Genomic DNA, 25,427 nt, shown 5'->3' with positions numbered 1-25,427 from the left:
AGATTGTTTTAACAAAAATGGTGTTATAACAATAATGAGCCTGCCAGTTACTGGGCTGAAGTGCCCTCAGAATAAGCTAAAGCACATTCCTTCTGATATCATTCATCTGCAGCACAAGTGTAACTCCCAAAGTCAAGCAAACAACTGCCCAAGGCAGCTTTCAATCTCATCAACCTGTCAGTGTGGCTGAGAGGAGGGTGATGTATCCGTGCGCATCCCCCTCCCTCCCTGGGTGCCATTTGGGTTGCAGGATGGGCCATTTGGTGCAGCCCCACACTGCCCACGAGGGCTCAGGGACAGCTGAAATCAGCACAGCACACACAGCAGGGCCTGGGCTGCTCTTTCCTGCAAGTGATGAAGATCCCTTTCATCAGCCCAGTGTTGGATCACTCCAGAGTGGACCACAGGGCTTATCACAAAGAGAGACAGAAGGAGAACTGAAAATATCTGTGTACTGTGCCAGAGGGATCTGAATGGGCCTGTTGATCATCTCTAGTAGTCTGAGCATTGTATTCAAACCAGTTCTGAGATGAAGCAAGATCAAACAAGGGTCTCTGGTATCTTCTTAATAAAAGTAAGCCTCTGTTACAGTTATTGTCCTCTTTGGACATCTGTCTGCATCTTGGCTTAGACTCTGACTTTTGATTTCAGCTACAAAGCCCAGCTCACAGTCCTGATGCCTCGAGACATCTACAACTCTCACAACAACTGTGAGTTCCCATTCCACACACCATCACCGCCCAGAAACAGGGACAATTGCATCCCACATTTCAACCTGGGGATGTTCTCTAGCAGTTTCTGCATACAGCTTAAGAGAACACGATGCCACAAACTACACGATGTTTTCTAAATCCATTCCTTCATAAACTGAAAAATGTAGCAGCACAAATAAAAAATGAAAATGTACTTTCTATTTTTAATTTTGAACCACAGCCATTTCTTATAAGGTACATGTTTTAAAATACAGCAGAGGGCAGTACAGCCTTATTTTATGATTCCCATTTTTAATCACTGAACTTACAGAGCTGAATTACACTTTCTCACAGGCCTTCAATTAACAATCCACTTAAACTCTTGGCTCACAAAATGTATATCCAAAAAATATTAAACATTTTACTATTAAAACATTATTTAATGCCACTGAGAAGTTCTTTAATGGTCACTTAAAAAAATGAGTATACCTGAAGTTTTAATAAAATACCATACAAGACCACAGTTTAATCCCAACAAAACTCTGGTTTATTTTGACACTGATAAACCCTCCTCAACTCAAATGAAGAACTCTGATTCAGAACTAGAATGAATGTTAATTCCTTTCTATTCCAGATATGCAGTATGTTCTATGTCCTTACAATCCCCTTATTTCTTGCCATTGTCCCATGTTAGAAATTCCACTATAAAGGTTGCTGGAATTCTGTGCATTAAATACCCACCTGTTTGGGAGTAAGAGCCAACAGCACTGACAGGAAACAGCACATCTGAGTCATCATTGAGGACCTGCAGAGGAGTCCAACTGCATATCTGAGAACTGCAAGTGCCTATTTCATGAGGCCTAGATTTAAAACAAACAAGCAAGCAAAACAATCTCTTTACACAGTCAATATCCACGTTCATAATGCACACATTTCCTTCAGAGATGCTACTTCAAGAAAAATCTTTACTTCAATCTGCCTTTACTTCATCCTGGCCAATGCATTAATCCATTAAAGATCAGACATTCCAAAGTAGATGACACAAACAGTGTTTGCCTTTTTCTCCAAACTAATTTCTCTGTCAGAAATAAAGCAAGCATATTAGTATTTAAAATTATTCATTCTCTCTCGGTTTTTAACTATCTACTCTAATGTAAACAGGTTTACTCTGTTTAAAATAGAGGTTTTTACTGTGAAGGCAAAATAGAATTGATATCATATTAAGAATAAGGAAACATCGAGTAGGCCAGAATTATAGCCAGGCTATATCATGCAAATATTTAAACAACTGAGCACTTCAAGGAGAATGAGAAAACTCAGTCTCAAAATTTGGGATTTCAGTGGAACTTAAAAGCAAAATATCATCAATGCAGTGGCCCAAATGGTTTAAACAATGATCAAGAAAAAACAAGGAAAAACAAAAAAAAAAAAAAAAAAGGAAAAAAAAGTTGAGGAGGAGGAATAGAGGGAAAGAAAAAAAAAAAAAAAAAAAGAGAGAAACCCTACAGTTCAGTTCAACACATCAATTTGCCAGTGCCTACGAAGAACAGGGAAGGGTGGATGGGAAGCATGGCAAGTTTCCCACTAGCTCCTGCCCCGTTACTTACTTTTCAGAAGCTTCAGTTTCACCTTCTGTGCCTTTATTTCCTAATGTTTTTCCATACAGCTCATCCTCATCTGCATCTTCATCATCAATGCTCTTCACATCCAGTTTCTGGTACTCGTACTCTCCGTTCATGAGGGAATGAGGGAATGAATTGCTCTTCCATGAACTGTTACTTTCATCCCCATTCACATTTTTTCCAAGAGTGCTTTCAGAGGAGGATAATGCAAGGACTGAGGATCTGTCTACACTCTCCTCTGAACTTTCTCCTGTAATCAGAGTCTTTGTGGAATCCCCCAAATTTTGCTCATCTTCCTCTTCATCAAATGAGATAATATTGGTCACTCTCTTCTTCTTTTTTCGATCTTTTTTATATCTCAAATCTAGTAGCAATACAAAGTTTTACATAGTTTAGAAGAGAGAAACAATATGGTAAATCTGTTTTTTTCCTTAAAAGAGCTCATGTACTAAATGACTTCAGTAAAGAAAAAGTCACTTATATCTACAAGGCATTCATTATCTTTCCATACACGTGAGCTTTTAAATCTTTAATTACCATCTTCATTTTACCTGCCTTAAATAATTCAGATTTTAGAAGACATTTTGGAGGTGCATTCATAACATTATTCAATTGGAACCGGAAAAAAAAAAAAGTTGAACAAACTCACAGAATTAAATTTAAGATTAAAAGTTAGCCTTCCTGTCCCTTTCTCCCATGAAACACATCTAGTGTATATTCTAGTTTGTATTGCACAGCATGTCTACCCACCAGAGAAAACATGAGACACTTCCAGAGAGAAAAAATTAAGAAGAACAAACTCACAACACAAACAAAATCCACAACTTGCAATCAAACAGAGGTAGGTTTGTCTCTACTCTATAAAAATTGAGCAGGCAGTTCTCAGAAAAAGACACTAAACTTGCTCCCTCCCCCCTAGCTCTTGATCTAGAAATACACTGAAATCCTTGGATTACATCAGATCTATTCACTGATGGCACCTATTTTTAAATTATTACCTATTCTCACTAAATCCTATGTGCACATGAAGCTGAAGCACTCTAAGAAATATCGGAAATTACTCACCAAGACAACTCACATTGGGACTAAACTGTTTTGTTAAATTCAAATCCAGCTGTTCTATATCCACAAACCATACTTTCAAGAGGATGTTAAAACCCATTCTGCTTGCAAACAGAATTCCAACAAAGAACACAGACTTTAATGAAAACATCTGACTTGCTCTAACATCCCACATGTAATGGCATTTGAACAAACTCATTTCTTTAAAGTGACATTTTACTGTAAGTTGTCCATTTTATGTACTGTACACATAATGTACATTATGTTGTAGAGTCAGATGCAGCATATGGTCAATTATTCTCTCATTCCATCTTGCAAGCCTATTCTGTACTAACAAAGTTATCCCAAGTCAAGTATCACCTACAGTTTTAATCTCATTTAAGTGCTAAACAACAAAAGCTTTACCACAAGTTTGCTTCAAAAACCATGTTTTGAGACAATGTCTATTTTAAATGCCAATAAAAACCAGATTTTATCTCCAGTTCCATTCCTAGCAGACAGCTTTCACATGTGGGGGTTTTGCCTTTTTCTCATAAAGCAAAACAATTTAATTCCTAAATTCCAACCTCATTTCTTAATTGAAAAGCACATAAATCTTCCTGCAGTTTTGTACCTTTACAAAGCCAAACAGTCTTTCAGCTCAATTTCCAGAAACAAAGATAATAAAATATTCCTTTGCAATTTTGGGGACTGAAAACATGTAATGAAAATCATATTTTGCTTGACTATTTTCAAATTATAACTGACATCCTACGAGCTGGTTGTAACACTAAGACATTTAAAGGTAAAAAGGGCATATGACTAAATTTTCATTTTGGTTCAGGGATGTCATTTTGCATAGGAACTCAGACTGTAAATAGGGGTCCTACTTGAAGAAGATTACAAGCTTAGATTTGTATCTGATATATAATAGCAGATATACAGTAGGGTATTTCTGACTGATAAAAGTGCCAAAAGAAAATAAATTAAAAGTGAAAGATCATTACATCATGAACTGCAAGGCATAATCTTATAAGAAACTGAAATTCAGGCCACAAGCAAAGCCCTACCAATAACACACATTAGCATCCCTCTCACAGTGATGCAAGAAAGCTGAAATACAGTTACCATCCAGCATTCACACTAGCATTTCTAAAACATTCCATACTTCTTATTACACACTCAACTAGTTTGTTTGTTCAGCACACACTTATTTTTAAGATTTCTGCCCTATAATACTGCATTAAGTGGAAATGAAAAAGTCACGTAAACACACCCGAATATTTGCTCAGTTTCTGACTGACCCCAGCACCGCCTCAGAGCTTACCAGCATTTACACTGCGGGGCAGAACGGGCAGGGGGTCGGTGTCGGGGTCAGCTTTGATGAGGATGGACACAGCAGAGGACGCGGTGATCTCGCGGAGGAGGCTGCTCACCCCCTGCGTGGATTCCTTCAGCAGTGAGGTTACGTTCTGGGTGGATTCCTTTAACAGATCAGACACTGTGGGTGTGCACTTGCTCTGCCCATTTAAATCCTTGTTATCGATGTTGATCGCAAAAAGGATGGAGTTCAGACCTTCAAATAAAGGAAAGGGGGAAAAAAGAGACCAAAAATGCACTTCATGGTTAACACTTTATACTTCACACAAAAGCTGAAAACACAGAACCTGAGGATTAACAAAGCTATGACATGTAAAATATTTTTCCCCAAAATTTCCCACAGTTCTCCATGCATGAATTCTTATTCTTTCATGTACCATTCATTCTTTTTTAGATTATGTTCAAGTTGATGCAATCAGCTCTGAATTCATCTTGATGGCTGTTCAGCTGCACATTAAATAAGCAATAAGTACTGAGAACTCATTTTTTTATAACCTTTTATTTAAACCCCTTTCACTGCAACTTCAGTACGTGTTGAGTTCCTATACTCTATTACCAAAAACTCCCATGTACTTTGTTTTGTAGAACAAACATGACCATGTATCTGAGAAAATGGGTATAAGAGGTAATAATACAACACTTCTGTGGTCAAACCCTAGAAAAGGAAATTATTTGTTATCACTCCTTGCTGCTACTCTTCTTACCTGTATTTGCCTATAACTTGGATCTTACTATAAAATTCTATCATTACCCTTTTCTAGTTAGGAATAGGCCACTTTGTTTTCTCTGAATTGCACCAGTTTTAAGTTAGCCTTGACTGCTGAAGAGTAAAATCATTTATGTGAAAGACTTTTGAACTGTAGGAAGGCCAGATCCACATTTTCACAACCCATCAATTCACAGGATAAACTGGCATAATACCTTGCCAATTCACCCTGACTGTGCCTCTGACACACATTCTCCACATAAGCAGTGTGTTAGGGAAGCTCCTCACAACCAGAAATAGACGTAACATTCCAAAAGGCAACAGTTTTCCAATATTTAACAGGAAGTTTTACCAGCTGCCATCGTAGGGATCATACTGGAACGTTCTTCATCCATCATAAAAGACCAGTCTTCATAGAAGACACTAGAATTTGAAAGGAAAAAAGAATAGGTAGTCCTACATTAATGTACATTCCACTTCTGAAAAACAAGAAAACTCAAAAAAACAAGTAAGATTACACCAATGGATTCTGGAATAAACCTTTTTAGAAATAGTATTACATTGCAGAGTGTGCTGACAATCCTGATACTGAGCAAGTATTGCTAAAAGCATGAGAGTAATTAGTGACATAGCAATTCAAGTCACTAATTTCCTCACAATGGTTTTCAGATTTTCCTTATTGTTTCATTTGTCTTCATTTGATTTTATATTGGAAGCAAGCTACAGAAGACTGGAAAAAAATAAAAATTAAAAGGAGGAATTAACAAGCTCAATTCTGGCAATAACCTTATCCAGTACATCCATTAATCAATGCAAATGGAAAGAATGGCTTTCTCTGCTGGATCCACTGGACTTGATCAAGCCAACAGTTACTGATCAAACAAGGAGAACACCCCAAATTTTCAAAGGGAACAGGAGCTGAAGATGCGTGAGGAGAAAGGTAGGACTCAGTTTGTGAACTTAAGTGCATTTTGCACATCCAAAGCACTTCAGGATTTCACAATGCAAGTTATCCCCAGTAACTGTAACAGAAGGTTCACAAACTGTTACCAAACCACTTCCAAGGGCTCTGCAGTAGCAGCTCCCCACTATTTCACTGCTAGAGTTCGCAATTACAGGATGAGCATCCCCAAAAGGCAACAGGCAATAATTGGTCAGCCCAACAGGAATTGGTCAGCTCAAGGCTGCAATTGTGTACTATCTTAATGGAAGGAGAGGGGCACCTCAAAGCATGGGACCAATGTCTCAGTGAGGAAAACTGCTGAAAGAACAAGGAAGGGAGGTAGGAAAGAGGACTGAAATGAAGATGAGGATAGAAACAGATTCTCATGAGGTAGAATGAGGCCAGTTTCAGGTCACATGCTGATACAGGCACAAGTCACTATCTTAATGGCTGCCAAAAATTTTAAAAACGAACCAAAGAATCAGGTGGAGTGGTTTGACCAGCACAGCAGTGAATAGGCTGTGTTATTACAGCCGTGGCCTTTGGTCGGTTGTCTGGGGTTTTTTACTCTCAGTACTTTATTTGTCAATTCAATTCCTGCATTACAAAGATAGCAGATGCAGCACCTGAGTCGATTCTTGTCTGCCAGCAGCATGTGAACGTATCTCTCCAGGGAATGCTCATTCAGCGCACAGCGCAGCCAGGCCCGGCCCCTGCCGATGTCCGTGCTGATGGCCCTCAGGGAGTAGAAGCGCTGCAGCTCGTGCCTGTTCAGGACCTCCTTCACATAGTACCAGAACACCGGCTCTGCAATTGAATAAGTCATTATTAATCATAATCCAACCAAGAAAACTGCTAAGCTCATGCCCGAATGTATTTACATGCAAATTTGTAAAACAATCAGGTAGCTTTGTTACCTATACTTTGAACAAAGGTGAATCATTTACCATCTTGGAGCAACCCTCCTGTTAAATAGGTTAGTTATTTCTACTGGACTTGAGCTATTTAAGCACTTAGAACTTTTCACTTCATTGAAAAGCCAAACGTACAAGTTAAAGGATTCAATCTTACGCTTTTACAAAGAAATCACATTTAAAAGCACATTTAAGCCACTATTTCATCCATAGGACAGGTTTGGGTGTTCAACTGAGAATATCTTATGCAAAGAAAGACAAATTCTTTGGACCTCTATCTTACTGCTGATTGTGAAATGGTAGGAGCTACATCCAAAGGAACAGGAACTCCAGAATTTGCAGAGGTGCAAATGACACATTCATGTTACTTTAGAAAACAAAAGTGTTGCATTTAAAAGGCAACAATACCTCTTTACAATAAAACACTTTGCTTGCCCTGTCACCAAATACTGATAAAAGGGTTTCTTGCCTCAAATTTCTCAGTTGGAGGTAACAAAAAACCTACATCAGTAATTGTAAATGTAAAACAAAAGACCTAGTATTTTGCATATTCCTCTTTCTAACAGAGTAAGAACATATTTTAGGGACATATTCATCACAATTTACCTCTTACCATTTTCTCAGGGTGAAAACAACAACAAAAAAAAAATCAGATCATTCATGTGTAAAACTTAAAATTATTACAATATGGTATAGTTTGGCAATCATTAAGTACAGTTTGTCATGAAGGATCTGTGAATTTCAAACAGAAGCCACTGCGGAACAATTTTATTTTTCAATTGTCAAAGCCTGAATTTATAGCCTAAACAGCAGTATCCCACTGTGCTAAAAAAAAAAGATGACACCTGTGATTATGCTAGACAGAACAGGATATAAATCATACCAGACTCATGTGCCTGAAAGTGATATAAATATAGAAATACTTTGCAACTGCTTTCAGGGGGAAAAAAAAAAAAAAAAAAAGGCAAAACCATACCAACCCAACACAGTAATTTGTAAAGATAAATGCAAGGGAGCCTGCAATTCCATTTAAAAAAAAAAAAAGTCATTGTACAGCATTCTGTTTGCTGCAAAGCAGCCATGGTTTTGTTCTTGACCTTCCACACATGGCTAAAGCTTCCTCAGGACTACAAATGATGTTTTCTTCCTCCTTCCACTCCCCAACCATAAATAACCTTCCTGACTTTCTCCTCTTCCTCCACATCCCCTCACTGCCAAGCGCCCAAGTAACACACACAAACACACCAACATGTAGCTAAATTGGTACTGAACTCCCAAGAATCAGAGACGGACCTTTGTATTTCTGACCACTAACACAGGATCAAAAATTTCAGACACCCTCGACCTTAACAACAGACAGGAGAGATAGCATAAGAATCATAAGAAATCAGAGAGAACGGAACAGGGAAGAACATTCTCTGCACCAAAGCACAAGATTCACAGTTGCAGATAACCAAACCACAACCTACTGAAGAGATGGAAACCACCCAGAGTCTGAAAGAGACCACAGAATATCCAATCCCCAATTACAAAAACACACAAGGGGGGAAAAAAGCCCACTGAAGAGCTGAAAAATCTATAAGGACGTTGTAAACAGCTGAATTTGTCTCACTTGTTCATTTAGTGCCAGCAAAGGGTCGGGTTCTTGCCCATTACTAAGTAAAGGAGGCAAACATGGAAAACTCACCGTAGCATAGGTGCATAGCTACTTTAGCTCCCAAAAAAGCCCAGCCTGGAGGCTCTAACCCATTAGCAGGAAAGTGAGCACACAAGGCTCAACATTTCACCCCATCTGCCACAGGAAATGAGTCCGTTGCTGAAGCAATTTTAAAACATCATTATATCAAACTACACAGTTTGTGTTAATGTAATATCCATTATATGTAGTTGTCTGGTGTCACTAGAAGTTATAACTGCAGATTGAAGTGTATTAACAATTCTAGCACCACTGAATATATTTTAAAAAACTCCACCAAAACCCCAAACTCCACTGTATGAGTTTACAAGTGAAACACGTTACACTTGACAGAGTTTCAAAAGTCAAAAAGAAACTCTTTCCATTATGTGTACACGGATTAAGAAAAAAAATACTGGAAGTCAAACTTCACAACAAAACGAATTAATATCTTCATATAGTTCTGATTAAAAAACCAAGAGAAACATCAAGATGAAGAGAAAAATAGAGGAATCTTTTCTTTAAATGTGAAGAAAGCAATAAAAACTGACTCAAACAACACAAGTAATTTAAGTTTTCTTTCTAAAATTACACCAGTACTTAGAAGGTAAACACATCTGATGCAACAGAATATGTCAGTTGAAGAGTGGAGTAAGACAAGGTTAAGAATGAAAATGTTGTAAAAACTTAACAGCACAATTACACAACATTTATCCCTACCAGAATTCAAAATAAACTTGGCACTACACATGATGTAACTGTTAGAAAGTTTCCTTACACCAACATTTCTAGAGACACTTGGTATGAAGCAACAGTCACTGCATTGCTACAACACACTGCCAAGTATGAAGATCCTACCTCCAGTCTGCAGTTCCAGCAGTGCTTAAAACTTCTATTAGAAATTACACCAGCTGATTGAACACATCAACTACTTAAAATAGTTGCAATTAACAACTTACCTGTTTCAGTTTTACTGGAGAAACCTGCTGCCTGTTTGATTGCTGCTGCTGTTAATGCCAGTCCTCGGCTCCTCCTCAGGCCGTGCTGCAACACAGCCTCAAACTGAGCACACAAACAGGTCACTCTGCAACAGAAGTTTTAAAGAAATCATGGGAAAAGAACAATCAACCACATTTCTGTAAAGCAAGGTGATTCCAGGTCTCTGAATAGGGAATGTAAAATGAAGCATTATCTTATAAGCAGTGAAAGACCCTTCTATGCACTAATCTCATTATTTGCAGGCAGGATAATCTACTTATACCCACAGCCTCACCATGATGATGGAAAGCTGGGGCACAGATTACATTCAGAATTGGCAGTCAATTTGAGAAATCATCTTCACCTGCTGGAGTGGTTGTTGGCCATGTTATTTCAGCTTCAGAACACCTACATTTCATGTAATATAATTTTCTCAGTGTGTCAAGTATTCTGTGCCATCTGTTTTATGTCATTATGATGCATAATCTAAGCATGTTAAAGGTTTCTTAAGAGTCTTTTACCTGCTATCAGAGTCTGAAGCAATTTCTTTTCTTCCTCCAAATCGTATTTGACACTGCAAGAAAAAAGAGTTTAAGAAGTTTTACGAAATTTTTGTTACACTAGACAAATTCAATTTTCTGAACTTCTTCCATATAAGAAGCACAGTCATGACAAAAAAAAAGGAAGCAGCACAAAATGAAGTGTTGACAAATACAGCCTGCAACCAAAAAGTGCCCTTCAGCATCATGTGCCACTAATGGGCTATCTTGCAGATCAAATATATCCTTGCTAGTCAGAGCAACACACCTGCAGGTCCTTCAGTAAATTGAAAATTGAGTGGAAATTACTACTTTTGGGTTTTAAATGTACACCCACAAAACTAAACGTTGCTCCTATTCAGCCCAGTACTACAATTACAGAAGAATTGTTCTTTATAAAACATATCATTGGGTTACTCCTGAGGCATTCTTTTCCCTCACAAGCTCTCCTAAATTGAATCCAGTGTATGAAATTCTACTTGCTGAACTTCATGTTGATGCAAAATACAGACATAAATAAATCAATCATATCTTTACATGTATTTTAACCATTGACTAAAAAACTAGAGCAAAGAAAAAAGCTTTTACTCTAAAATGTTCACCAAGTTAGCCTTTAGAGTGCACTGCATTTTAGTTCAGTCTTATCAGTATTACAAATACATATATTCACAGCATATATTCTATAGTATTATATACACTTAAAGTATATATATTACAAGTATAATCTGTCAAGAACAAGAATTTTAAACAAATACTCCACAATAGTTGTTTGTCAGCAGAAAAAAAAATCTCTAGTACTACGTGAAAGCCAAGATTTCTTCTCTGTCTCCTTTTCTTCTTATTCCTCCTCCTTGTTAAAGAGAGGGAAAAGAGCAAAGACAGTTCCTGCCAATTCTGACAACAGTGAGTAAGGATACTCCAGAAATGTGTACTGGATTTCTCACCTGTTTAACTGCATCCAGCAGCCGTTCTAGAAGAAACTGTCTTTTAGTGTCATTGTTCTGTGAACCTGAAATTCAGCAAAATTGTATCATTTTAAAATAAATAGGCTTTTTAAAATATGTTTGGGCCAACACAAGGGCCCTGAACACTTTCTGCCCATGCCAATTATTCCATTAAATTAACTAATGCATTTTCTCTAAATAAAATGGCACAGTATAAACCCTGTTTGGAGGTTTTCAGTAGCCTTTCTATAAATGCCGTTACACATATACACAATATGCTGCTATAACAGGAATATTGTTTCAAACATCATCTGGAGTCTTATTTGAATAAGATTTTGGTTTCATGATATGAGTCTTATTTACCCCGAGCTTCTCAGCACAACCCATCACCTCTGGGGCCACACTGCAAGCCTAAAACTAAACTAGTTTAAGGTTTTGGGTTTTTTTGGTGGGTTGGATTGGGTGCATGATGGAGCTCACACAACCACACAGATGTTCACTCATACTGGGACAGCTACCAGCTTAGTAGCACAAGAAAAAGAAAGGAAAATGAGAAAGACACTGCAGGAATATCTTCTTACTGTCAAACAAACTCACTGCAGAAGGAGTTTTAAGCCAAGTGAACATTGTAACTGTTACAATAAATCCCTTAAAATTTAGCTACCAGCAGAGTTCTTTCTGATTACACTTCTAAAATCTAGTTTCTTACTATACAAGCAACTATGCAAGACAATCTTTAACTTCTCAAGCATTTCATCAACAAATAGCATAATACTTTGCTTGTTGGAATATCCTTTATAAAGTCCTGTGAATATATGTAAAATTTATTCTTTAATTAACCTATATTACCTCTATAATTTTTTTCTGCTGAGCTTAAGTTCAAAATATCTATCAGAAACCTCTGTGAACTCTCTGGGATTAGAGTCATTATTATCCTTTTCCTCTCAAAGAACAAGCAATCAATGTATGTATAGACTGAAAGCCAATTATCAAAACTCTGCATGAGCAAGTTCCTCCAGACACTGAAAATCAAACACCACACAATAAGCCCTCTAGTACAGAGAGATGACATCAAAGATATGTGTCTCTTCCTCTTGCCATCTGACACTGCGAGGTCTAAATCCCAGAATTTCCTGTCTTCACAATGCCATTCAGAACAGTTTGCTCCTAAACCAGGACAGGACAGAATTTGTCCTACTGAAATGGTTCTATCTTTGTTTAAATATATATACTCATATAATATATTAATATATAGTATTAATATAGTGTCTGGATATATATTCACATTAATTTGCCTATAAATACATTCATCTAACTCATAGTCCACGTATATTCATTAAATATGGGATTAGGAGAAGAAAACCCCCACTATGTGCCAGAAGAAAGAAAACAGAACAAACATGCAAACTTAGCTGCTCAGTAACTAAGCTCCATAATGCTGATTTAGCTGATTGCAGTGTGTTTTCAAGAAGTTATACTTCCAGTTTTGAACTGTGACTCAAAGTGGGCAGGCATGTGATGTGTGAGGTTCGGGTCTGTTAGTCAAGCACTCCAGTGCACACAAACAAAGTTCAGAGCCAGCAAAGGACTCCAGAACAAACCCCATCCCAACCAGGTTTTAACTTTATAACAACCATGCCAGTTATGCCACTGCAGAGATAAAGGTAAATTCATATAAACCTCACCATTCCACCTTGTGCTCCTTCAGAGATTATAATTTGTTAAACTATATTCAGTGTTTTTAGCACACACACATTGCCAGAGATGGAGATGCACACGTATCTCTGCATCTGTGTGCCTTACAATAAATCACAGAATTGTAAAATATGGAAAACAATCCCAACTGTTAGTACAACCCCTCATGTGCAGTGACATCGAATATACACAAACCTATAGATTTCCTTCAAAACTCATTACTTTTACATCTTATGCTACCCATAAACCTGCAAGAACAGGCATAACACAACTTTTCTTGAGACTACAGCAGAACAAATGCATGTAATTAATAATTTCATGACCTGAAAAACATCTTTAAAAATAAAATATGTATGTGGGCTAAGTTTGACTTCCAAATGCAACATATGTTAGTTTTTAAGTTCATATTTCTTTGGACCCTTTGTATCTATTTGGTAACACAGAAATGGTTTGCAACCAGATTCCAAACTGTGAGCAATATAAAAAATGTATAAATACAGAAAACCTACAGTTGTTCACTATATTAATTGATGTTCTAAACCACTAAAGCCTGTGATATTAAACAGCCCTAAATCTACACAGACTGAATGCAATGTGCATTTTGTCTTTATCTTAGTTACAAATTTGCACTAACAACAATCGTGACGACTCGTGATTACATCCAATAATTTCACAAGCATTTCAGATCAACTCCACCATGAACAGGGCTATAAAGTCTATACTGAGGTATGGCCAAGGTTTCTCTTCAATGCACATCTTAAATTCTTCTACTGCTGTGCTTAACAGAAATTCTGCAGATAGAAGAAAAGACTATTTACAAAGTCTAACATTATTTTCTTAAACTGAAAGATTAAGTTGTGTTTTTTCGAACACAGGTTATATTTTTCTTTGTAATAAGCCTGGAAAATGTAGTACTATTTAGCAATGTTTTTGTTTCAGGTGGAAGGTAAAAATAAATCTGTACTAACTCTAAGATTTTACTCTTTTACGTCTTCATTTTCTAAACTAAGTCTTGAAGAAACAAAAAAAGCGTTATTTTCAGACAAGAGCAGCAATTAAGTGTGATTAACTCCAGCTGATTTAAAGACTAAGTGTATTCCAAACTGACCAAAATACCCTGCTCCTGATTCAGAACAGTGGTAAAAACTGCAGTAACACGCACACAAATACAAAACAGAGAATGCACAAAAACAACATTACTCAGAAAAAAGGCTGTATTTGGACTATTGCAATAAGAAAGGAAGTTCCTACATGAGTCTAAAAATAATTGTGAAAACACAAGCATAAGGTTGCAAAAGCTACGAAACTCGAAGAGACTCCTCCTACCAAAATCTACTCAGGAAGGGTTTAAAATAGGCTCAGGTGCTGCACCTGCCTCTGTGACCCTCCTCATTTTCTGCTGTTCAAGGTCATCTTTCCTATTTTTGAAACAAACTTCTGTCCATACCTTGACACAAACATCCACACCCACAGCAGCAGAGAACTGACACGTGAGTAAAGGAAAGCAGGATTTTCATCCAATCTTTATAGCTGAAGCACCACATGCAGCATATAAGTTAAAAAAATAAGTCTCAGCTTGCCCTTAAACACTACTTGCTTTTAAGTCTTGCATGCAAAATTTCAGACTGCAATTCCTTTTGCTTGCTCTAGTACAGGTTCTGAGGGTACAAGTTTAAGATAAAACAAACACAGACTTAATTTAAATGCTACTTTTAAGTTTTCTGAAACTGTTGGTAAACAAATAACAACACTCCTAATTCTTGACCAGCACAGAAATCTAGTTTCCTTGTGTCACTTCCCTTTAAAGTTTAGCCTATTCAGCACTTGTACAATAAAATGAGTATGCAATTAATAAGTAGCATTAGTAATATTTAAGTAATGCCTAAATAAACAGGAAGTTACCTTCACATCCACTAGAAATGCACTGTAGCTAAAAAAATAAACATTAAACTTAATTATAGCCATTAGGAAAAGAGGTTCTTCTATCTCTATTTTAAGAACAGCTCTCTTACTTTCCAAAGGGCTAAAACTGCCCAAGGAAATAAGTGCAGACAGTGCTGTTACAACCACTAAAAAAAGGACATGGTTAAAACTGATGTTAACATTAGCTACCTCCTTTATCCGAAACAAGCATGACAATGATAGATATTTCTTTGTTCTGAACTGCTTCATTTGTGTCATTCTGGAAAAATTCTGTACAGTATTGTATAACAGTAATGTTTGGCAAAGTGCAACATTAGAGGAGTTTTTTGTTATCTTGCTGTCTAATCAAAACTGTTGGCAGAGTCATAGAAGTCTTGGCAGGGGCTGCGCTTGGGTAGGTCACCATATAATTGCAGTACTGGTGTTAATGTCACCTTAGGCATTATTCTGTTTTAAGTAATTAAATGTTTTCTCCCCATAAACCTGTACCTCTTCATTGTCTTGAAAAAAAAATTAAAGGTATTAAAAATAGTTACACGATGAAGCTTTAGGCCACAAGAGGTGCTACTTTGCCTTTTGGGTCACAGAATCCAAACAGAGCTTCCAAAGATGAGTCTCCCAGGAAGATTTAGGCTCTGATTTGCACAAATTTGCACAAGGGCAGTCCCAGCCTAAATTCATGACTGAAGAGCTGGGGTTTTCCATGTGAAAATGATGACTCTCACAAATTTCATAATCAGGATTTAATCTATACTGCGTCAAGATCTGAAACATTTGAGAAACTTTCTTTTCCCATGGTCTGAAAGATTTCCCTGTTACTTGCATTTTTCACAAGGCTAATTAACAGGTTTCCAAAAAATAATCTCTTTTGTTGCCTCATTTCTTCCATAAAAAAACCCTCCTGTTTTCTTCTTGCCACAAAGTTGAGAACAAAACAGAAAAATACAACTGAAGCAGTTTTATTCTTTATTCCATTTTCAGAAATTACTGCAATGTAGCATTTAGTTCCTCCAGTTAACTCTTTGGGATTTTCTTACAGCCTTACAGGCAACAAATCTCACCACATATTAACTCAGGGTGGAGGATAAACAAGCAACCTCACTTTCAGGTGTAGACTTTTGACTGCAACTTCCATTACTGAAGTTGTATTAGGACAGTCATACACGTATTTACTAAAGCACCTCCCTTCTTAAGAAGACCCAAACAAACCCTTGCCAGTGTGCTTGAATACATATTAAGTAACTACCACTTATCCTTTACATTTATAGGAAAAACCTATTAAAATTTCTTTCTCCATCCCAATTCTTCATGCTGACCCATTCAAGTGGCTCTACTTGCTCCAGTCCTGCAGTTTACAGGTCACAGTTCTCAGGCAAAGCTTTTAAGAATTTCCTCTGACAAACACCTCAAACCCCTTGGGATTTAGCACACACACACCCCACATACACACCGCTTCCCACGAACACGGAGGGCAGAAATTCCCACATCCAGACCCGACACATCCTTGCCGGACTGAGCTGGAGACACGCACAGCACACCCCAAACACCAGAAGGCACCACTCTCTCCACCGGTCATAGTCATGCTTCTCTCACCTCTGCCACCGACTGCTTGATTCTGGGTTCACACTGTTAATTTTTATTATCCCCATTCCTTTTGGTCACGTATTTCCTCGGGAATATCTCCCGTGATTTTGCACAGTTGAGGCAACACCGAGTCCAGCATCACTCGTGCTGTGGAGCCAGTAAAGCCACGCTCAAGGACAGCACTTAGGGGTTAAAACGAGGCTAAAACACCACTTCGGGGGGACTTGTGGGGAGCCGGAACGAGGAGCGGGGTGTGGTGATGAGACACCGAAGCGCTCGGTGCCTCAGAACGGGGAGACCGGGGGAGGGGGGACCGGGGCAGGGCCACGCCTGGCCGGGACCCCGGGCTGAGCCCTCCCCCGGGGGCGGCGGGCCCGGCCCGCCCCACTCACCGCTCATGGTGCCCGCGGGGCTCCGTCCGCCGGGGCCGCCGCTCTCCGCTCAGCCACGGCCGGGCCGGCAGCGACCGCCCGCCCCGGAACCCGCCCGCGCCCCGGAAGGTAAACACGGCCCGGCGTGTGGGGACCGCGGCCAGCCCGGGGGCCCTCAGGGTGTCCCCGGGGCCCTCACGGTGTCCCCCGGCCCGGAGCCCTTCGCCGACCCCCACCGCCACCCCACAGCAGCCCCGCCCGCCCGGGCTGAGCCACTCTGTGGGAGACACCGGGCAGAGGATGGGGGAGAGAAGGGGAGATAAACTGTCCTGTGCTGGCACGGGTGCTGTGCAAGGTGAAAGCTCGGAAACGGTCATTATAAAAAAAAAAATAAAATAAAAAAGGTATAAAAACTGTGGAACAGAAAATAAAATATAATAATATATGGTCCAACAGGCAGTGGCAATAATCAAAAGAACAGATTTTGTGGCATAACTAGAACACTTGCTCATCCTTCAGTAGCTGGTGATGGAAATGGAGTTTCACAGCCAGTCTGAGGTTTTTTACCAAGCCACGGTCACAGCAAGCACCTTCTTCCACTGGGCGTGTTAATGTTTCCCTTTGAAGTGTGTGTCTAATCTCTGAAGGTAGAAAAAGCTGTCCTGTGTAAGAGCTTTCAGGAATTAAAAAGTCCAAAATAAATTTAACAGCTCTCTATCTAGGCCTGTTTCAGAGGTTTTGGCTCTGTGTGCCCAGACCTATGTAGCAAAATCCCAACCAGCCCAAGCTTTGTGTCAGCCTCCTAAAGCTGCTCTAACGGTATCGTTCATAGGTTTTGTGCGATAATTTACTGGTCCTAAAATATTTTAATTTGTCGTTTGTGCAAGAAACTGAAATATAAATTTAGCTAGGAATAAAGAAAATTGTTGGGTTGGCATTTTTTTCTGTTGTTGTTGCAGTTTTCCAGGAATAAAACTGGCCTAATATTAGGAAAATAACTTTAACGTTTGGAAGACAAGGGGACAGAAGTATATTCCTAATATTAGGCCACACAGCCTAGCATGACTCTTGGTAATCACCAATCTTTGTAAATATGATAAAGGTAAGTACCATAGGGGCTATTTGAAGTTATTCTTTACAACCCTGAGGATATATTGTGGGTCTTCATTTCTGCCTTTTGGAACATTCCTTGTGTCCCATCAAGTAATTTTTGGCACAAGATCTGAGTTTAACATAAAGCATATATTTGCACACTTGTTTATTGATGGGTTTGTATTTAGATACAATCTTTATGGGCAGAAAAAGCTGTCCTATGTAAGGGCTTTCAAAAATTAAAATTTCCAGTAACTAGTTTGTAGAAATACTTGACTAGAGAAACACTAGCATTAGAAACAATATGACAACATTAATGAAAGCTCAGTGGAAGATCTATAAGGACAATGTACTACCTCCTCCACTGACTGCAAGTATTAAGATTAATCACTGTACTGGAATAACTCATCTATTATTACACAGTAAAAATATACTACTCTCATAGTCATCCAACACCCAGAACATAGTTGCAATAATCGAAAGATTTTGTGGTAACTAGAACAGTCGCTCGCTCTTCAGTAGCTGGTAATGGAAATGAAGTTTCACAGCCAATCTGAGGTTTCACCAAGCCACAGTCACTGCAAGTGCATTCTTCCACTGAATACATTAATGTTTCACTTTGAAGTGTGTGTCTAATTTCTTCTGTATTCACACTGCTGTCAGTATTAGCCTTGAGAATATTATTCAGCTCCACAGAGGAGTCTGTAAATATACAGAAGTTAATTTAGAAGATACATCATGCTATACCAAACATACAGTTATTAAAGATCCAAATTTCATTATGTTCCAGCTATGTTCTAGCCTTAGTGAAAGTTTTAAGATATAGTGAAAGTTTTAAGATGTAGTTATATATGATGATCTTTTGTTCTGTGAAAATATAACTGCTATTCTTCAAGCACTGAAGTAATCAAACATATATTTTCTAATAAGTTATTATTTATTGTGTGAAAACTCACAAATATAGTATTTGTAAAATGTAAAAATAGATTAAATTTTTTAAATTAAATGTCACAAAAAAAATACCACATAGACTTCTCATACACTGCAATACTAAACAAAATTATTTAAATTATTATAAGATGAAAAGCTGGTATTGAATGTGTATCCTCTACCTGTGTAGAATTCCTTTTGCATTCAATGAGAAGAGCCCTTAAAAAGATTTTTTGCTATTAAGGGTTCATAAATGATTTCTCAAACACCAGTAAGTAAACCAGGTATAAATATACAACCATACAATCCTGGCAGGATCTGGAACCAACAAAGAGAGATTCCTGCTTTTGCAAGTCACCATCCGGATATTTTATTGCCTAATAACTTTGATAACTTCATGGAGACTATTTGAGGAATACAAAACAATCCAACAAAGTAAGTCATCCCAATCTGGAATATAAATGATATGCAAAATTTGTACATGGTAAGAGTAGCTAAAAGGTACAGTGATCTCCAATTATTTATAAATAATCTTATTTATTCACCTGTGTTTTCCAGTTTTTCTTTTAATTGCTTGAGGCGCTTCCTTTTGAACAAGACCACTAAGGTGAACAGAGTGAGCATTAAAATTACTCCCAAGCCCAAACAAATCCAAAGAATTCCACTCGAATCGGTACCTTATGAAATAAAAGAGATGCGTTAAATTAATCATTAACAAGAACTAATGTACAGTAAACATGTCCAGCACATAAAAGCTCAGTGTCAAATACAACCCAGGACTGCCCAGCACAGCCACAGGACTTCCAGCAAAGCACTTACGCTGCTCACAGGAGTTCTCACACGAAGGCGGTGGCGAACTGGAACATCGGAGATGACAAGGCGTACAAGAGAGCAGCAAATGATCAAAGTATTCATTTTTGGGGCAGGGTGCCATCAGGGCAGTAATTATGGAACTACAAAGCCACAGAAGTTGTAAAAGAGTGAGGATCATCTACAAAGGACTTCTCAGTTCTCAGTTTGAGCAACTCCAAGAGCAGGCAGCAATAATGGACTTCCATCACAGCCCCACTGCATAGTATCACGTTACATACAAAGGATTTAACTCTGAGGTCCCCAAGGAATTACTGTTCCTTTTTTGGCAATTCACAATTGTAGAAAAACTGAGCAGCTGCACCAATTTTGTCTGAAACAGAAAATGCTTATTTATAGAAGGCATTTCTTGGACAGGTGCTAAACATTACAAACCCTAAGAAAGATCTCCAAACAGGAGCTCATAATAATTGTTCTTGTCTCTAAAACTTTGTGGTGATGGGCTGCAGTAATCATGTTTTCTTATAATATGCAATGCTTACTTTTTGTCCCAGTCCAAAGAACAGAAGATGGAAAAAAACAGAGGCAGGAGACATGAGCAGTTCAGTTCCTGGGTTTGCCGCTGACTCACTCCGCAGCTTCAGACAACTTCCATGGTACCTGTTTCCCTGGATGGACAGGGAACAATGTTTGGAACACACAGCTGAGGAAAGAATTGCTTCTTGTAAATGAATGGGGTTCTAATTTTAAAAGAGATACTGTTAAATTACAAGTTCAACAAGTACTTCGTAATTGTGTTGTATGAAATACTTCTAAGACCTTCAGGTATAATGGAGTGACAAAATCTAGAGATCTGATTGTTGGGATATTGCTCCTCACCTCCAAATTAGCCTCATTTATCTAGTCTATTAGCGTTTGAGTGGCTTATTTGCTAGGTTCATTTTTTGGGGTTTAGCTATTTTTTTTGCTTATAACCATGGTTATATGAGACATTTAATAACATTACATTCGAATCATGAAAGAAGAGCTTTATCAATATTTTACAATTTTTATTCAAAACATTATTTGCATTTTGCTCTTATTGTTTCCAAAACATAGAACTGTCACTGTGCTATAACTGCAGTAACCAGCATGGAAAAATAGGTGTATACGACACGTCCTTCTCAGCCAGGTAGATGTATACACAGTGAATGTAACATTTCTGAAAATGTATTTGGTCTTCTCACAGGAAAAAGAACAAGCTTTGACAGCAAACTGCCACAATGAAAACAGTTTACACAGCTAAATTGTATCTTGATGGCTTAATCTACTAGAATTTATTTTAAATACAATGTTACAAATAATATCTAGCAAGTAGCAATAACTGCCTCTATCCAGTATCAGTGACGTAGCTAGATCAGAATTACAGGCTTATTTATAATTAAATTTCTCTTTGCCATATTTAAGTTAATTGCCTTTTTTGACTACAGAAAGAGAAAAGAAAAACACTGTATAAGAAACTGTGATTTCATTCCACATTACTATGTATGAGACTTATTTTCCCACAAAATAAACCATGTGGGAATACACGAACTGTTTGGAGTGGAACAGTCTAACAAATCTGTATTCTTGTCTCTAGCAGATGGAAATGTTTGTTGTGTCTTCTGCACTTGTTTCTATGGGCCAGGTGCACAGCTGAAGGCTTTCTATTGCAGGCTTTTCTGCCTGCTCAAGACTGGTGGAGAAACAGGAATTGACAAAATCCAGTTTAGGTGTGACCAAAAAAAAAAAAAAGGAAACATATAATAAACTCAGTGCTATTATGTGGAACATTTTGAAGATGATCTGTTGGTGCTTCCCAGTAGGTGTAACCCGAATATAAGACTTGTGGGAAAAATATGAAAGAGAGGACTGTAAGACTTGACATTATTTGTGAGACAACATTATCAGTGAAAGTAACTTCATGCTATAACTCCTATCACAGGTAGTGTTGTTAGACTCTTCACAACTACTTTTCTTTTTGCTATTAAATTCTTTCCTCTGTTTTCCTGGTGCAGAAGAAGCGCATCTGTTTTTCTCTTGCTGGCAAGAACTTTTCTTGTCTACACAAAATGCCTCTCTCCAAAACAGCATCCGGTCATTGAACTTTAGTCCATCTGCTGCATGATATGCAGGAGTGTTAACATAATGATTCCTAAAATATTTTGTCACCCAAATGTAGTGAGATATATTCTAAATCAGACCATTTTGGCACAGAAGTGATTCATGTCTAGTTAGTAAAACTGGTCTGGAGGTCACCAAAGATGTGGTTAGATTATAGAGAGCTAAGCTGATTAAATGTCTTGGTGGTAGTGAAAGGGATAGTCCTGCTCTTCTCTCTGTACTCTGAAGCACCAGGAAGGCTTTGGGGCTTACCTGACCACATGGCAAGCAGCTTTAATTCCTTAATCCAGGCAGGTCCTGGAGTTTTACTTCCTAGGGCCTGGAAAAAAAGGCCAGAAACAAAACAGAAAAAAAGAAACAGCTGATTACCTAGTGGGGATGTGAAACTAAGTCCACCACAGAAGTACATTTGGTGAACTAATGCACCATTGACTTCATTTGAAAAGTCTTGTCAAACTCGAAAGTACAGTAGAAATTAATTTGTGTCTAATTATATGATATCAAATGTATGGGACCATAAGATATTGTGGCAGATACGCTTGCACTCTCAGCTGGCCAGAAAGAGTTTTCCTACATGGCTAGTTAGAGTTCAAACATATTTATCGTAAGACAAGAAGTAAATACAAGGAAGTCTCATATTTTCAATTGAACTCTAGGAAACTTCCCCCCAGTTAAAAGGCTAAATACAGCTCATTTCATCAGAGCTCTGGAGAATGATGCTGTTTCTTATAGCAATAATTTTCCTCCTACAGTTGCATTACTTTTTCCCAGAGCTTACAGCCTTTAGGGATAAACTAATTCCCAAAACACAAACCCTTGATTATACATTTTTCTCACATAGGAAACTGGGGAGCAATGAGAGTAAAGGGTCTTTAATGTGCCATTCATATAAACAACCACTACAAGTCACAGCCTCTCCTCCTTTGCTCTTTACAGTTCCACTGAAGTAAGGAATGACAAAATAGGGGCAAAATATGGTTAGAAAAGCGGTGAGGAATTACAGTTGTCACAGGCTGTTGCCTTTGTTCTCTGCACGTCCTAAAATTCAAAAGTCCTACTTCCCAAGAGTGTGAAAACAGACATATAACCACCAGATCATCACAAGCAATAGTTCCCACTGACAGATCTTGCCACACATCTAAAACACACAGTATTTCCAAATCTGTGAGCAGGAGTAAGGAGTACATTTTCTGCCTTAGCAAGATTCTTGTGCAATCTTCAGTTTTGAGTAATTTTGATAGAAGGAAGTTAACATTATTTAAAAAAAAAACCAAAACTTTAAGCACTTTGTTGGGAGAAGTGTACCATACCAACTGGCTTTATTATGAGAGAAGTAATACCTGAATTTAGAAGCTGTTTATAAAGTAGAATATTGGATTCAGCCAACAAATGAAACAAAACCAAGAAGCATTAAGAATAAATTCATTAAGTGATATTAAGATAAGGATATTATTACTTAGAAACTGTGGTTATGTTAATAATTTATTCAGTACCTTGTACAATACACATTAAATCCCCTAAGCAGAACACTGTTTGGTTCTTTGTAGACTGTTCAAACACACACACACAAATATGAGATGGATGGAATGATGGTTTTACTACAGTGATATTTACTTTTAGGGAATAATAAATATGTGCCTTATTTACCAGCAGAGTTACATTTCAGCTTTTTTTGGGTTATGGGATTTACAGAGCTTGCTTTTGCTTTCCACGTAGTTACCTGTTGAGAGTAATAAATGCTTTCTCCTTGTCATTTGATTTTGCTCCAAAAGGATGACAGAAATTAGCAGAGTTGTACAAAATAGGAAAGGATTTATCAAATACAATAATCAGTCATTTAACCATAAATCCACGAGGTGTTGCCAGGGAGGCATTTTTGCAGTTACATTACTGTAACTTAAGTTCAAAAACTCCCCAAGATTTCCTCTAAGTATAATATATTTCAGACAGGTTAAACTGGCCTGCTGGAGTTGACATTATTACTGAGAGTAATGGGAAATAAAGTTAAGGAGGAAAGTGTCAATTGAAGAAACAACAGCGAGAAAAAAAAAAAAAAAAAGAAAAGGAAAACCAATTCTCAGATTTGCTCCTAAAATGTTTCTGTCTGACTCAGGAGTGACACCTGGGGATGATTTATAAATACTTATTTGCTCTCCTAATGTGATTCTCAGTCACTGACAACTCTTCTCTGTACTTCAGATCTACATTGGGAAGCAGTGAAACATCTGTTTGTAGTTTGGAAGGATAATTTCAGCATACTATCAGTTCTAGTTCAAACTACTAAACAGGATTTCAAGAAATCAAATAATTCTTCCTGGTGAAGGGAGAACAGGTAGGAAACAGGACAGCACAGACCAGGAGGTAGTACTTTGGAGTTGTACACAAACACACACACACACACACACACACTCTAGATTTACAACCTTTATATGTGAGCAGAACACCCACAGTTCCATGTTGCTTTGACAGAATACCCAAATTTGACTGTTGTTTTCCTTAAACATCTGGAGAAACCCAAGACTGACAGAAATCCTTATCAGTGCTCATTTCTAACATTGGTGAAATTGGTATTATGTGACAGGAAATAGTCACCTGGAAAAGGTAAGGAGAATTTTACCTTTCACTGTTTATTTTGAAAAGAGCTCATTTTGTGAGCATCAAAGCCAAAATAATAAAATGAAAACTCTGAAGGGAAAAATGGAAACAAGTAGTACTATCATGTCAATAATTAAACATAAAGATTGAAATTCATCTGTCACAGAACAGTCACTTAAGGTCTATTTACCACACATAACTTCAAGAACCAAGTTTTGATCTGGCACTGCTCGGGGTTTCTCTGTTCATGCCCGTGCCAGTCTTTTTGCCTGACTGTACTTCAGAAATTCTGCTGGCATAATTACATACACTGAGCAAGAGAAAGAGGGGTTTCTGCTAGGACTGTTACATTCCCTGCACAAACAGCACTAGCTGGGCTGACAAAGGAATTCTTCTGGCTGTATAGTTGCCTCTACATTGGTGGGTTTGTGCTGGCACAGCTCTTTTATTTCCACTCACTGAGGCAGCTGAGCTACACTGCCTTATACAATCTTATAGCACTGGCTTGGTCTGAGTCCTCTCCAGTCCTCTAAAGCTGTTTACAGACTAAATCCAAAGACAAAAAAAATCCCTTAAAAAACACCTCATCTCAAAAATCCTAAAAATCTGTGAGATCAATGTACATACTAAAAAACCACTCATTTTTTTCTCCCCAAAAGCTCCTGCACTTCAAGGACCAACAGTTCTTACAGACCATCACCTCCTAAAAAAGCGTTGAAACTTCCTGAAAGGGTTCTTTTCATAAATGCCTATTTTGTGAAGTGTCTGCTCCAGCTGTGTGGCTGGGAGGAGATAAGCTGTTCTAGGAATGGGGTGCACACTGCTAGGAAAGAAAAGGAAAAAGAAAAGCT

At 38.0% G+C, this 25,427-nt stretch overlaps 2 protein-coding genes across 3 annotated transcripts in view; both read right to left on the bottom strand.

Annotated features, from left to right (window-relative positions):
* Window positions 1–17,149, bottom strand: part of SNX29 (sorting nexin 29) — a 96,479-nt gene extending 79,330 nt beyond the window's left edge. For both annotated transcript variants that reach the window (XM_050317911.1, XM_050317910.1), the window contains exons 1-9: window positions 17,029–17,149; window positions 11,435–11,499; window positions 10,473–10,525; window positions 9,933–10,057; window positions 7,011–7,191; window positions 5,794–5,864; window positions 4,683–4,931; window positions 2,300–2,678; window positions 1,434–1,552 (exon numbers count right to left, since the gene is read on the bottom strand). In XM_050317911.1, coding sequence (XP_050173868.1) covers window positions 1,434–1,552; window positions 2,300–2,678; window positions 4,683–4,931; window positions 5,794–5,864; window positions 7,011–7,191; window positions 9,933–10,057; window positions 10,473–10,525; window positions 11,435–11,499; window positions 17,029–17,035 — 1,249 coding nt within the window. In that variant the 5' untranslated portion in view covers window positions 17,036–17,149. The remainder of the gene's footprint in view (window positions 1–1,433; window positions 1,553–2,299; window positions 2,679–4,682; window positions 4,932–5,793; window positions 5,865–7,010; window positions 7,192–9,932; window positions 10,058–10,472; window positions 10,526–11,434; window positions 11,500–17,028) is intronic.
* Window positions 17,150–18,358: 1,209 nt separating this feature from the next.
* TNFRSF17 (TNF receptor superfamily member 17) lies at window positions 18,359–20,016 on the bottom strand. The gene is made up of 3 exons (XM_050317369.1): window positions 19,849–20,016; window positions 19,575–19,706; window positions 18,359–18,801 (listed from the first exon to the last, which is right to left on the bottom strand). The coding sequence occupies exons 1-3, from the start codon at window positions 19,961–19,963 to the stop codon at window positions 18,545–18,547; spliced, it is 504 nt and encodes a 167-aa protein (XP_050173326.1). The 5' UTR covers window positions 19,964–20,016; the 3' UTR covers window positions 18,359–18,544.
* Between the last annotated feature and the right edge of the window lie 5,411 nt (window positions 20,017–25,427).

This window comes from Myiozetetes cayanensis, unplaced genomic scaffold, assembly GCF_022539395.1.
Source record: "Myiozetetes cayanensis isolate MyiCay16 unplaced genomic scaffold, myiCay2020 scf20-37, whole genome shotgun sequence".
NCBI classification, from domain to species: Eukaryota; Metazoa; Chordata; class Aves; order Passeriformes; family Tyrannidae; genus Myiozetetes; species Myiozetetes cayanensis.
This window is presented reverse-complemented; position numbering and strand designations above follow the sequence as displayed.